General features: G+C 38.1%; 1 protein-coding gene across 3 annotated transcripts in view; it reads right to left on the reverse strand.

Annotated features, from left to right (window-relative positions):
• Positions 1 to 2,123: 2,123 nt before the first annotated feature.
• Positions 2,124 to 15,371, reverse strand: part of SENP2 (SUMO specific peptidase 2) — a 54,276-nt gene continuing 41,028 nt past the window's right edge. For all 3 annotated transcript variants that reach the window (XM_069475233.1, XM_069475231.1, XM_069475232.1), the window contains 5 exons: positions 14,291 to 14,494; positions 12,370 to 12,449; positions 8,733 to 8,817; positions 7,111 to 7,206; positions 2,124 to 5,232 (listed from right to left, as the gene is read on the reverse strand). In XM_069475233.1, coding sequence (XP_069331334.1) covers positions 5,170 to 5,232; positions 7,111 to 7,206; positions 8,733 to 8,817; positions 12,370 to 12,449; positions 14,291 to 14,494 — 528 coding nt within the window. In that variant the 3' untranslated portion in view covers positions 2,124 to 5,169. The remainder of the gene's footprint in view (positions 5,233 to 7,110; positions 7,207 to 8,732; positions 8,818 to 12,369; positions 12,450 to 14,290; positions 14,495 to 15,371) is intronic.

Here is a 15,371-nt window from a genome sequence, read left to right on the forward strand (position 1 = left end):
AGTACTCACAAAATTAAAGAGAGATAGGCCCTTGCTCTGCGTTAGCCTTTGGCTTAAGGGAATGTTGTGGCTCATTTGATCTTCTATCCAGACGACTAAAACTTTCTCCTTAACAGCAATAATGCTGTATTGCTATTGTTATGTCTCAGGGAATAAGGAGTTCCGAGGAGAGGGAAAAATAGAGTAACAGCCAGTCTATGGGGCACTCAGAACATGCACAACATTGATCAGGTAAGTTTGCCATCTAATATAGCTGTGTTTTTTAGCGCCCTCAATTATAATAGTAGCATTAAAGATCACTAATCACAGATCACCATAACAGAAACAAAATAATGAAAAAGTTTGAACTATTTCAAGAATTACCAAAATGAGACACAGAAGCACAAAGTGAGCATGTGCTGTTGGAAAAATGGCACCAATAGATTTGCTCAACACAGGATTACCATAAACCTTCAATCTGTAAAAAAATGCAGTATCTTTGAAGTGCAAAAAAGCAATTCTCAGTAAAACCGAGGTATGCCTGTATTCTGGGAGATGGGAGAAGGGCAGGATCAGCCTTGGACTGGAGGAGTGGGTGCTGTACCCGGCACTCCCACCAATGTGCTGTGAAGACATGGAAGAAAATGGTCCTGCACCATTTATAAGTTCATTGACTTTTGGAGGCTACCAGAGACCATTGCTAAACCTCCAAGAAGCCTTAGGAATAAAGAGCTAATACTTTACTGCCAGAGGTGGCCAGGTATGCTTTCTGGGATGACTGGTCACAGCACAGCAGGGGCAGATGGTGGTGATACTGATGGGATTCCAGAATGGCCACATTCGCCCTATAAATCACTTAAAATGTGTTCCTCACTGATTGTCTCGCTATTTCCAATTTCAGTGATGCAGATCACTTGCAAAGTTTTATGGCACGTGGATGTCCAGCTGTTCCCTCAGTGTTATTCTCACTGCTGTGGTTGGCATGAATATGGAAAGGGACAGACTGTCCTTCATGTGGCCATTAGAAACCCCTGTACTTGCAGCTACACCTTCCCCCTACCCCAGTTAGGACTCAAGCCGATGCCTTCTCGAGCCATAGGTTAACAGCCCAGAGAAGCCAGTGGGGTCCTGGCAAGGTTATAACTGAAGGCTGCTGCCTAGGTTGAGATGTCTATCAAATGAATAGGGAGAAAAGCAGCACATCTTTAAAGGAAAGGCCTTAACTACAGAGCCAAGGGCTTTGTCATGACTGTCAAGGTGAGACAGCAGGGAGGGAGAGCAGTGACACAAGAACCTCCAAAAAATGGGCCCTCTTGGCTCTACCCCTCAGGTTTCATTCCTTGGCCTTTATTCTAGGTGGCAGAATTTCAGGTTTAACTCCTAAAGTGCCCATTTCCAAAATACTTGTCTATGAACATGTGTGAGAAAGGGCAGGAGGTGCAAGATGATGCCTGATTTGTCCTGGTACAAAGCACCCATAATTGTTCTTGGCTTGTAGGAATGAAGGGGGGACCACACGGACAGGCAGAAGACAGGAGCAAGACTAGCTGGCCTTGTTGCTAAGGACAGGCTTTCTCCCAACAGCCCATTTTCAGAGAACCTAAGTGCTGGATTACGTCACACCTGGCTCAGCTCACGTGAGCCTCCCAAGAGCAGCATGAGCACAGGACCGTCCTTTCCGGGATGGCATCCTGTCCCACTCTACGTGGACACAGCTTTGTGTGTGTGAACTGGGCTGTGATGAACGGTCTCACATTTTTAAATAACTAATGGCCAGGTGTGGTGGCACATGTGCCTGAAGTTCCAGCTGGAGTTCCAGGCCAGCCTGGACAACACAGCAAGACCCAGTCTCTTAAAAACAAACAAACAAAAAAACAGTGAAAAAGTTGAAATAAAATCACCTGAGTATAATAAGGATAAGTATTATTCTGTCAAACTTCTGTGTTCATATATAATTACATAATATATGTGTGTGTGTGCGCGCGTACTGGTCACAACATAAATACATTTATTACTATGAGTTGCAATCAAAAAAATTTTAAAGCCACTAAATTAAAGAGAGAAATTTATTGATAAATAGATAAAATCAACACCTATTCCAATATAGTCAAACTCCTTCCTTGTATATATTCGGTAAATTAAAAGAAAAAAATTACCAAAGCAATACAGCCAGCTAGATCCCCAACTTACAAATGAGTTACATACCATGAGTTTGTTTATCAGGTGCTTGGAGTTTTTCTTAAAGAAACATAGATTAGGTTCTCAGTTCACAAAAGCCAATTCAAACGATGCAGCTTAACTATGGTACTAAGGTTATCACAAACTGAACTTTCTCTATATTGCTTATTTATTCATATCTGAGGTCCACTACTTCTCTAAAGACACAGTCTACCCACACCCACACCTTGGTCCCAGCACTAGGTGACTCTGCAGTGCAGGCAAACAGCTGCCATGCGACATGGTGTTCTCCAAAGTTGTGCTTAGGATTTCAGAGGAGGAAGAGATCAAAGGTTTCTAACAGCCTTAGGTAACTGAGGTAGAATATGGGGCTCCCAAGAACATCTTCCATAAGCCCCAAGTCTACTTCCCTCCCACCCCCATCCAGCTCTGGTACAAGATCAAGCATGAGAAAAATACTTCCTCACCAACAGTATATTTTTTTAAATCTTTAGCAATTTTTGAGAGACTACCTACTAAAAAGATTAATGGTTCACCTTTTTTAAGACCCTCCCCAAACCACTGCAATTAAAACAAGAAAAAAATCACTGGCTTTCATGTTGATAATTTGCTACTAATAAAATCAATAGTTTCTTTTTTCACCTGAACACTTCTTTCATAAACTGGATATAAAAATTTATTACCAACAAGTTTCTTTGTACCAAGGGAGAAACATCAGTGCCTAGAAACGCATGGCCTGCAGTAGCTCACATTAAATTCAGGAACTCAGGGTCAAGCAGGCGGCCATGCTCTTAGCTTAATGCTCTGCTCTTCCCAATTTCACAATGTCCTGGAAGATTAATAAGAGCTATTCTGAAGAGTATACTTTAATGGAAAGCACAGTGAAAGCTGCTCTTAAGAAGCCTCTCGCCCAACTTGTGCAACATAGCAGGACCCCCATCTCTACAAAAAATAGAAAAATTAGCTTGGCATGGTGGCATAGTGCCTGTAGTCCCAGCTACTTAATAGTCTGAGGCAGGAGGATCCCTTGAGCCTGGGGATTCGAGAATTTGAGGTTGCAGTGAGCTATGATGATGCCACTGCACTCTAGCCCAGGCAACAGAGTGAGACTTTGTCTCAAAAAAAAAAAAGCCCCTCAAATACCACATTAACCCCCAGCATCATTCATTTGGGCAGAATACAGACTCTTATTTCTAACAGGATTTACCTAACATGAAATACATCTTAACCAAGGTACTAAACTCTCAGGTGAAGCACACTAACAGCTAGTGGGAACTGGGTGTTGAGTATAATGCTGACCCAGTAAACCTCTGGCCGTTTTTGGCTGTGCCAACTGCCTGACCCTAATACTCTGACTGGCACAGCTCCAGGAGCCCCAGGGAAAGGTACAGGGGCTGTAAGAAGGGTTCTCTGTACAACCTAAGGTTGAGAGAGATTTAGCATAACCAGCTCCTACTGTAATCATCACCTAACTCCATGGCCTCTGACCTGGCCATCGGGTCGACCCAGCAGTTTCAATCCATATCACAAGCCCCACATCCTATACCAAGACTTTTATAAGCCTCAGGAAAACCCCGCTACAATAGCTACAACCAGTATGCCTCTGTGGCCAGCAGCCTGGGCCCTCCAAATGGCAAACATGTAGATTCATAGCTAACACATGCCCAGTTTTTCCAGTTTTACCTCTTGCTTTTATGTACCAGAACAAGTTTGGGAGGTTTAAGTAGGGAAAGGGTCAGAAATCATTTCAGCGTATACTTTTCAGGTTCTGCCAGACAACCTTTTATTACATCAGAAAAGCAACACTAGGCACTAGATCTTGCAAAATATGTTCTGACCAACTCTAAACTTTCTGAAATTAAAAATGCATAACCACATCTGTAAGGTTTTTAATGAACAAAAAAGTTAAATACAAACTTTTATATGCAAAATAGATTATTGTATAACTGGCAACCTCAGAGCCAAGTACTAAATTTTCTTCCACAAATTTCAGTGGGGGTGGAGTGTGGGGATGTTAATCTTAATGAGTATAAAACTTAATTTTTAATTTCGGCTTAATATATAGAAAAAAAACTTTGAGGAAAAATAGCTTTAAATTGAATAGTATTCTTTTGAAATAAACAGCTCAGGCCAGCCCTTACAATTCTGAGGTTTATACTCAACCAGATTTGGGATGAAAATGAAGATTTAGGGTTTACAGTTACTTCGAATCCAGTTTCAAGAGTAAGCCAAGTCACCTCGTTTCCAGAAAGGGAAGTCTCTTTAAGATGACCACGACACTCTTCTGAAGACGCTTGGATAGCCAGACAGAGTTCCTTGTGCACAGTTCCACTTTCCATGACACTGTGACAATGCTGTAGTGTCAGACTTCCTCCAAAAGGCAACCAGAGCTCTATACCACAGCATTTTCATTTCTCCTGGCATTCTCAAGCCTCAAAACCCTTTAGCTTCAAGTTGGCAGTTACTGCTCCAGCGTTAGAGAAGTTAATTAACACTTCCTTCTGCCCCCAATAATTTCCCTCCTGATTTTCAGCAGGGAGTGGCAGCTTGATTAACATTCCTTTCAGAAATAAATAGTTCAAACAAGTAATTTAGAGCTAACTGTAAGAGAGCAGTAGTAAATGGCCACTGCCCATTATATTTGCAAATGACCGAATGAATACACTGAACAAACACACAGAAAAAAACAATTCACAGAATAAATCCTGCATTTCCCACATTCATAGGGAAAAAAAAATCTTAAAAAAAAAAAGTATTAATTAGCGTTTGTTCTTGTGTGGGTTGAATAGTCCAGGACTCTGAGCAGGCACAGCCTTACAAACAGGGTTGCAAGCAGCCCTCTGTACCCCAAGTCAGGAATGGGGTGCAGTGAGAGGCTTTCATGCACTTGACAGCTCAGTACCTGTGAGAGAACAGAAGTGATGCAGGGACTTTTTAACCCACAATGCATGAGGTATATGGAAACGTCCATGAAAGAACCACCAGCAGCTAGAGGGACCAGGCAGGGCATTCTCACAGCAACTGCTGATGAAGGATTTCCCACACCATCTTCTTCCGGAAGAGAGGCATCTGGTGCTGCAAAGAATTCCACAAACAACACATGCATTACCCACTGATGTGCACAGCATCACAGCCTTCAGACGTAATCATGTAAATAAGGAAGGAGGTCCACGTCCCTTTATGTAAGCGTTCAAAATGTTACACCATGGCCCATAGTTATAAAGCCATAAAAAAAGGTCTGTAATGTTTATAATTACATCTTATGTACCAGAAGCATTTTTACATGTTAAGGAGGACCAAAACAGGATGCAGAATTATACAACAGATTCTGTGGCACAGTACAACAACTTCATAATAAAAACATGTACCAAAAATGGAAATATCCAAGTGATGATACAACAGGTAACTTTTCTATTTATATGTATTTCAAAACATTCTAAAATGAACATATTCTGCTTTTATATGAGAAAAACATGAACTTTATTAAAAAAAGGAAAAAGAAACAAATCTACAAATTTCTTTCTGCTCCACCAAATGTTATACATTGCCAATTCTGTTCAAATAGCAACTTCTCTCTTTGATATCCCATGTCATTAGGTTCAGAGAACAATCAACTCCTTGCTATTTGGCAACATCAAAGAATAAATTGTTTTGGCGAGGCAGGAGGATCATTTGAGCTCAAGCTCGTTCGAGACCAGCCTGAGCAACAGTGAGACCCCATCTCTACTAAAAACAGAAAAATTAGCTAGGTGTGGTGGTGTGTGCCTGTAATCCTAGGTACTTGGGAAGCTTTGTTGGGCATGGTGGCACATGCCTGTAGTCCCAGCTACTTGGGAGGCTGAGCAGGAGGATCACTTGAGCCCAGGAGTCTGAGGTTGCAGTGATCTATGATGACACCACTGCACTCTAGCCTGGGTGACAGAGTGAGACTATCTCAAAAAAAAAAAAAAAAAAAAAAAGAATGAATTGTTTTGCTTAATATATTATTCTACTTTAACTGATAATCACTACATGGGCCAGTTTTTAAAACAGCAACATACAAGACAACTCCACAATTACCTGTAACTCAACCAACTCCTTTTTTTGATGAAATCAGAAGTTCACATTCTTAAAGTACTCCTGGTATCTTATTATAAATAGTTGGACACACCACTTTACTATAAATTAGTAATTTCATACCTGGGGGTGGAAGTGGGAGCTAGAAAGTCTTAACGCATGATTCCTAAATTATTTTAAATAGTTCAAAACATCTAATAAAAATTGCATATTTATTCTTATTAAAACTGCTGAGACTAACTTTAGACTGGTCAGCAGGGGAGCCCTAGTTACTTCATGTTGCTCAGAAGCTTGGAAAGGGGTTATCAGTCCTATTAAAATAAATATGGTTTGTTTGGTAGACAACACGTATCAAAATGAAGTCTGTTCATGAAAATTATTTTTTAATGGGGTTGTCCTTAGTAATAAAAAGGTTGAGAATCCATTGTTACAAACATAAATTCTCAAAAATTCCTAACATACTTGAGTTTCAACTCAAATGCTGAGCCATGGAGAATCAAAATTAACCAGAACAGAAAGGAAAAGCAGTACCCAGTTATATCTTAGACTTACAGCTTCAGTTCTCATAAGGCCTGATTTTTCCCTTGCTATTATATTAATATATTGACACACCCCCTTCTTTGGCTAAAAATACCAGTAATACACAGGAACCAGTGAACGATGGAGTTAAGAGATATGTAAACTGCCCATTAGTCACAAAAGACTAGGATAAACTTGAGAGCAGATGAAATGACAAACCCTGATTCTGTCAAGAGTTGAGCTATGGCCAACATTGACAGTAATAATAAGAGCAGCGAAGCTACTATTATTGAGAGCTTAATGTGTGCCAATGTGGCTAAGTGCTTTACGTTTACCTTGCAGTAGCAAGTAAGTGGATGAGGAGGGGTCTTCACTCACCTGAGTAAATGTGATAGGTTTGTCCCTAGAGATATAATCTGCATATTTACAAGTAAACATTCCACAATCACTCCCATTCAACTGTTGAGGAATCTCCTAAAATTACAAAATACAAAAAAAAAAGAAGGGAGGAAGGGGTAAAACATCAAATATAAACTTGGACTTTTTCTAAATAACTCTGTGGATAAACAACATTATAAAGGTAAATATTAAATCCTGTATTACACGAACACACAGACACACACTACAAACACAATTAGTCTTACTCTGTGTGGTATAAAAACCCTAACCAAATATGTGACCCCACTGAAAATGTTTTTCAGAAGAGAAAAAAGCAAAGTGAGCGTTCCCTCTCTTAGCTCCCATTCAAAGAAACCAAACTGAAAAGCAGTTTACTACCAGGAATGTCAGTCAGAATTATTTCAGAAGCATTTATAAATCTTACAACAGGCTAAGTGTGTGTGGTTTAATCAGAAATTTCACTTCTCTTCCCTAGCTAGGAAAACACTACTACTGCTTTGGACCTCCAGTTTCCAGTGGCACAGAGAAAAAAGCCTCTAGATAGGCTTTAACCAATTAGGATCTTGCCTTGATTGCTCAGTTCTGTCCTGAGGCAAAACCAAAACTTGCTGCAAGCAGGGCTAAGAGCATAATAAGCCAAAGGTTCATTCCAAACCCACAAAAGGCAAGCTCACACGTTCCCCAGGCATGTGATGCCCTAACCGTGGCCAGTCCTTTACACACTTTGGCTGTCAGTTATAAGTAGCACAAGATAATATGGGAGAGGCTGATTACACTGCTGGAAAGCACACTTATTCAACAAAATGCAGTTGATTATTATAAAAAAGAAAAGATTGTTTAAACACACAAACCACCTATACATATGCAGGTACCTCACACTTTTCTCCCAAGCCCAGCATCTCTCAAAGTGGACAGAACTACATACAGACTCCAATATACAAAGGAAGGGAATTTGTTTTCTTTATTACATTTCCCATACTAGAACACAGTATTCATCCTAACAGACGATTATACCTGTGCTCTCCTCAGGAAATTTCAAAGCTTAACCTTTAAATTATTCAGCTTAGAAATTAAAATGCTTTTGGATGAAGATGATTGTGCAATTATACACGTTAGGGTTAAAACTGAATTCATGTAGCTTACTTTAAAGGAAAGCCATTAAGATTCAAAGATGGATGCATTTTCAAACACTGAATGAGATTCAAATCTGGCAAAACACAAAGCACATTCACAACCAGCATACTTGACTCTTGATGACCCATGGCATGGGACCCTTAAGACCTAAATAAACAAATTTGTAGATAAATTTTAGACAAGAATTTTGAATTTATTGGGTTTTTTTCCCCCAATATTATGAGATATGTGCTAGCATATAGTTAACATTTACATTTAGAGCAGTAAGATAAAAGCTAAGAAACCATCTTGGTTAAATTAATTGCTAAGGATTTAGAAGTAGGTTATTCTTAAGATGTATACTTTTTTAAGAGAGTGCATGCTTAAAGGAGGGAGGGAGTGAGGAGAGGAAGGGGGCCAGATCTGAATAATATGATACTGTTATTAAATGCAACAAAGTATGTCAAATATAGACGATCATCACTTACATGCGGCTTCATGCTGTAGTGGGTCCACTCTAAAAGATTCAGATCAATATTTCTTTTGGTCTTACTTTCATCCTGTAAATACTGACTAAAAAAACAAACAAACAAAAAAAAAACCAAGTAATATTGTCCATGAATCCCCACAGAGATGAACCATTATGGTTACAAAGGGCTTTGTGATGTTTAACAGATATGCCAACTCTCAAATCCACATACATTAGCTTTTTAAAAACATGACTGCTTTGGGGTTTTTAATTTAATTCTGGGTTTTATTTTCTGCTTATAAAAATTATACATGTTTGTTTTAAAAAATTAAAGCATATAAAATAACGTAGAAAGTAAAAGACCCCTGTAATAAACACTCCAGAAGTCATTCCTATTAAGTTTGTTATGTATTCTTCTAGTTCTCTACCCCACACCCATATATACAATTTGAAAACACACATTTTAGTTTATTAAAAAAGTACTTCATTTTGCAACTTGCTATTTCTCACTTAAAAATAGTTACAGACTGGGTGCGGTAGTTCACACCTGTAATCCCAGCACTTTGGGAGGCCAAGGCAGGAGGATCACTTGAGGCCAAGAGTTTGAGACCAGCCTGGGCAACATAGTGAAACCCTGTCTCTACAAAAAAGAAAAAATTTAGCCAGGCATGTCAGTGCATGCCCACTTGTAGTCCCAGCTACTTGGGAAGCTGAGATGGGAGAATCACTTCAGCCCAGGATTTGAGGCTAAGTGAGCTATAATCGTGCTACAACACTCCAGGCTAGGTGACAGAGTGAAACCTTGTCTCCAGGAAAAAAGAAAAAAAAAAAATACACACACACACACACACACACATATATATATATATATATATATAAAAAAGCAAGAAAACTGGCCTGGACTCTCCTAACACATTAACTGCCATGTGAGTTGTATTTTACTCACGCTAGTTTTGAGCCCAGGGCCTCTCATGAAATATATATGTAACTCATATTTCTTTACCTTGGGAGCCACGTGAACTATTTTGCAAGTTGCATGTAAGTCAGGTACAGAAAACAATAAAAAATAACAAATTTTTCATGAAATTAGAAAGGATCATTTCTGTTTTCAAAGTTTTTATTCTATTTTCATAATAAAACACCATGGCTGCAAGGAAAGAAATTTTTTTTTCTAGTGTGGCAATGTATTAAAAAAGAAAGAAAGAAAGACAGACAGACAGACATTGCCATGAAAAACAAAAAAAGGCAAGATGACTGCTCTAAACTAAAGGACACTAAACAGACACTAACATGCATGAACCCTGATTGGCTCCTGAGTTACGGGGGAAAAGAGATAAAGGATACCTGGAGAAATCAAAATATGGACCATAAATTACATAATACTATTAATCTTCTTAAGTGTTATAATAACCGTGTGGTTACATAAGAAAATTTCCATATTGTTAAGTATTTATGAGTGATTAGTCTACGTCTCCAGGTGGTCAAGTTTAACCACCTAAGCATCTCAGTTTTTATCCTAACCTTCTGTATATAAGGTAAGCTGGTGTAAGGGGATGCCGTCTCAGTGGGTGCAATACTGTCCCCAAGGTGGTGAAAACTGGTTCACAGGCAGCAAAAATCTTAAGAGTGGTTTATAGTGCACCCCTCCACACACAAAGCTCAACTCAATACACAAGTATTATTCCTTAGTATTATTTTCTCTTGTTACAGAGAAATTAAAATAATTAAATTTTTCTACAGGAGGGTAAGTTGAAAATGAAAACAAAAAGTTGAGAAAAACTGAACCAGGAGCACTTGAAAAGGGAGTATGCCTCAGATACCACAGGAACTAAACCTTCCATACTTAAGAAATAAAGAAAAGAAAAAGTATGAATGTAATAAAAGTATGGATTTTTATATCATATTATATGTAGCATATCAAACTATACTGTGTGATTCCAATAAAAACATTTCAATGCATGTGATAATACATATATGTGTATATACACACCTATATGTGCACATTTATTACTATATACATCTTACAAAGAAAAGACTAGAAGGGAATAACCACTTTATGAACAATTTGGTATATCTTAACAATTTTTAAAAATTTCTTCTCGGCCGGGCGCGGTGACTCACACCTGTAATCCTAGCACTCTGGGAGGCCGAGATGGGAGGATAGCTCAAGGTCAGGAGTTCGAGACCAGCCTGAGCAAGAGCAAGACCCAATCTCTACTAAAAAAATAGAAAGAAATTAGCTGGATAACTAAAAATACATAGAAAAAATTAGCCGGGCATGGTGGCGCATGCCTATAGTCCCAGCTACTCAGGAGGCTGAGGCAGAAGGATTGCTTAAGCCCAAGAGTTTGAGGTTGCTGTGAGCTAGGCTGATGCCATGGCACTCTAGCCCAGGCAACAGAGTGAGAATCTGTCTCCAAAAAAAAAAAATTTCTTTTCTATACTTTTTATTCAAGAGAAACAACCATAAGTAAAAAAGGATCCTTTATACTAAAGCAAAATTGAACGATTAATAATTATTGTTAGGCCTAGCATTCTGGGAGGCCAAGGCAGGAGGATTGCTTGAGCTCAGGAGTTTGAGACCAGCCTGAGCAAGAAGAACAAGACTCTGTCTCTTAAAAATAAAAATAAATAAAAAAGAAAAAATAATGATTATTATTAAGAACAACTTTTCTTCAGAAGATTCATTTAACAATTCATTTATCCTTACAAAAGTTAAAGTTGGGAATCTGCTTTTGCTTCCAGTGAACAGAAAGGGAAAACAGACTTGTCTTACTGCTATTTTTTCTCAATGTGAAATTCATGTCACTATTTTACATAGCTAAGAAGCAGCTATGCTTTAAAGGCAAGTTTCTAGCAATTAGTATTTGAAATAGTTGTCTACAAACTGTACACTTTGAAAACTGGTCCTGAGTCCTGTGAGGTGAGATAAACCCAACAAAACACAGAGATATGAGTGGGTTTAAGAATTTAGAGGACTAATACTCCCTACCTAACATTTCTTTAGATATTTAGAATAATATATCAATCTCAAAGAAATAGAATTCAAATCACAGGATTCTTTTTTGGGTTTTTTTTAGGGTTTTTTTTTGAGACAGGGTCTTGCTCTGTCACCCATGCTGGAGTGCAGTGGCGTGATCATAGATCACTACAGCCTCAAATTCCTGGCCTCAAGCAATCCTCCTGCTTCAGCCTGAGCAGGTGGGACTATAGGCATGTGCCACCAAGCCCAGCTAAAGTATTTTTTATAGAGACGATCTTGCTATGTTGCCCAGGGTGGTCTCGAACTCCTGACCTCAACTGATCCTCCTGTCTCAGCCTCCCAGAGTGCTGGGATTACAGGTGGAAGCCACAGCTCGAAGCTAGATTCTATAATAATAAAATATATTTTGCATTGTAACACAAACTTGTTTCCAGTATGCTACAAAAACAAGACTTCTCAGTTGAGATCAGATATTAGGTTATTTTTAGACCCCCCCAAAACAAACAAACAAAAAAAACCCCAGATTCAAGTTAAGTCCTGAAAACAACTGGGATGACAGTTGTTAATTATACATTAGACTACCATTCAGAGAGCTTCCTAGGATTAAATAGAAGAAAGATTAGCTAACAAGGATGTAATGAGGCAACAGTAAACTTTTTCAACCATTACTTACAGGAGAATCTCACAGATCCTGTGGCCCTTTTGTCCCATAGAATCCAGATACTTAAGACACTTTTTTCTTAGGTCTATAACCTATAATGGAAAAATACAACATCTGAAACATCTTAAATTTAACAAGAGTGAGAATTTTACTTTTAAAAAGAAAAGCATCTTTTAAAAAAAAATCAATACATTTACCAGCATGAATGTATTTCTAAGACATTTTTCGTTTAAAAAAAGAAACAAGTTAAAAAATATCACAGATGATATGAGTTTAAAATTATATATTTATATTTCTAGAAACTTATTTAACAAAACATTAGTGGTCCTCTCAGAGTGATGAGATTTTTTTTTGCCTTCTTTGTATGTTTATTTTTCTACAATAAACCTCTACCATCTTATAAATAAAACTAAATAGATGTAATAACCCTATGTATACTAAAACTCTTTCCTATTAAAAATGAAAGCTCCTCAAGTATTGGGAATATGTCTTCAAGCGTTCTAAGTTGTTGAACTCAAGAACTAAAAAGGGACTCTGCAGATAATGCCTATAATATATATTAGGTCATTAAATATGAAATGTCTGATCTCGAATCAAAAGTTTAGTTTATTATCTCAAACAAGAAGCAGTACAATTAATCAAAGTATGTGCCTAAACTATCGGCACAGTTTTGCCATCTTAATGATAGCTTGCTTATGCCAGCAGTGCAGAAGCCTGGAGATCGAGTGGTGATGAAATCATGAAAGGCGTTTTCCACAGTTTGTTGAGAATTGAATATTTTTCCTTGAAAGAAGTGATCCAAAGCCTGGAAAAAGTGGTGGTCAGTTGGTGCAAGGTCTGGTGAATATGGTAGATGACAGTTTCCAAGTCCAGCTGCTGTAGTTTGAGCAGTGTTGTTTGTGCAACATGTGGTCGAGCAAGAGGATTGGCCTGTCTCTACTGACCAATCTTGGCTGCTTGATCACAAGCATCTTCATCATTTCGTCCAATCGGTTGCAGTAGACATCTGCTATAACCAACTGACCATGTTTCATAAAGCTGTAGCAGATAATACCAGTGCTGTACTACCACAAAGACACCATTAGCATTTCTTCTGAATATTCAGTTTTGGACTGTTTTGGCACTTCATCTTTGTCCAACCATTGTGCTTCATCTTTATCCAACCATTGTGCCAAACATTTGTTATTGTCAAAAAGAATCCATTTTTCATCACATGTAACAATACCATACAGAAATGGTTCATCTTCACACTGTGACAGCAAAAAAGGCAAGCTTCAAGATGATTTCTCTTCTGACACTTGTTTAATTCATGCGGTATCCATCTATCCAGGTTCTTTACCTTGCCAATTTGTTTCCAATGGTCTAATATTGTTGGAATGGTAACATCAAACCTTGCTGATAATTCATGCATAGGTTTAGATAGATTTGCTTCCACTACAGCTTTCAGCTCATCATCCACCTTGGTCTCAGATCACCGGCGTGGCTCATTTGCAAGATTAAAATCACTAGAATGCGACTTCTCAAACCATCAACGTCTGTGTGTTCATTAGCCACATCCTTCCCAAACACTTTTTCGTTGATATCTCAAGCTGTCTGTGCTGCATCAGTTCCACAACGGAACTCATATTTGAAAACAACATGAATTTTTTACTTACCCATGGTTTCACAAAAATTGCTCTAAAAAAAAATTTGAAACATAATCATAAGCCACACCATGCGTTTGAAAGAATGAGGATGTACCTTCACAATAAAAATAAAATAAGAAGTATCAGAGTAAAATGTCAGAGATACCAACTAACTTAGTACTTCAGGAAATCAAATGTTTCATACTTAATAACCTAGTACTACTGGCCATTCACTGGACAGAAAATAGTAGCATTATTTTAAAAAATAGTCTTTATCCAAAGTCCAACAATTAACCCTTTCTACTTACCACCAGGCTCCAATGTACCTTACGATGAATAGGCACCAGAATAAGTTCTTGTTCAAAGAGATTTACCCCTTTGGTCCATCTTTTCACTGCCTGGTAACCCCCAGACTTTAATTTAGGATAGAAGAAAGTACTGAATGCATGAAGTGCTGGATAGCCTTGCTTTTTATTTCTTTCCACCAGAAGATTCATGTAAAAATTAATGACCTATAAAACACCAAGAGAATAAAAGTTGGAACATGGCAAGTATATTATTAAAACTAAATTTGTATGCTGAGTAAGGATGAATTAAAAGGTAAGGTACTGGCTGGGCATGGTGGCTCACGCCTGTAATCCTAGCACTCTGGGAGGCCACGGCGGGAAGATAGCTCAAGATCAGGAGTTCAAGACCAGCCTGACCAAGAGCCAGACCCCGTCTCTACTAAAAATAGAAAGAAATTAGGTGGATAACTAAACATATATACATTAAAAAAAAAAAAATAAGCTGGGCATGGTGGCACATGCCTGTAGTCCCAGCTACTTGAGAGGCTGAGGCAGGAAGGATCATTTGAGCCCAGGAGTTTGAAGTTGCTGTGAGCTAGGCTAACACCATGGCACTCTAGCCCAGGCAACAGAGCAAGACTCTGTGTCAAAAAAAAAAAAAAAAAAAAGTAAGGTACTAAAAGAGAATAAAAAAAACTGTCTATACCAAAAGATAGGGAAAATAGTGATCAGTGCAAAATGGAAGGGATTAAAAAGGAATGAATTTGTACTTTTGAAGCATGAGTAACAATAGAACCAAAAGAAGGAACCCAAGGAGAAAGTCTGTGCAAATGAAAAGGTGTATGTAACTGTATCACACAAAAAATAAGCAGAAATATTAACAAATAGTGAATTTTACTGTATGTAAATTAGACCTCAATTTTAAAATATTAACTGGAAAAAAATAAAACATTAATATTTATTTTTGAGTGGTGACAATTTTGAACAGTAATATTTCTATTTTACTTCTCCTATGTTTTCCAAAATAAACATATTATATTTATAATGTGAAACAAAACATTCTAGCTGTAAAAGAACAGCTTTATTGGTAACTACTCGTAGG

Source organism: Eulemur rufifrons, chromosome 7, assembly GCF_041146395.1.
Source record: "Eulemur rufifrons isolate Redbay chromosome 7, OSU_ERuf_1, whole genome shotgun sequence".
Lineage (NCBI taxonomy): Eukaryota > Metazoa > Chordata > Mammalia > Primates > Lemuridae > Eulemur > Eulemur rufifrons.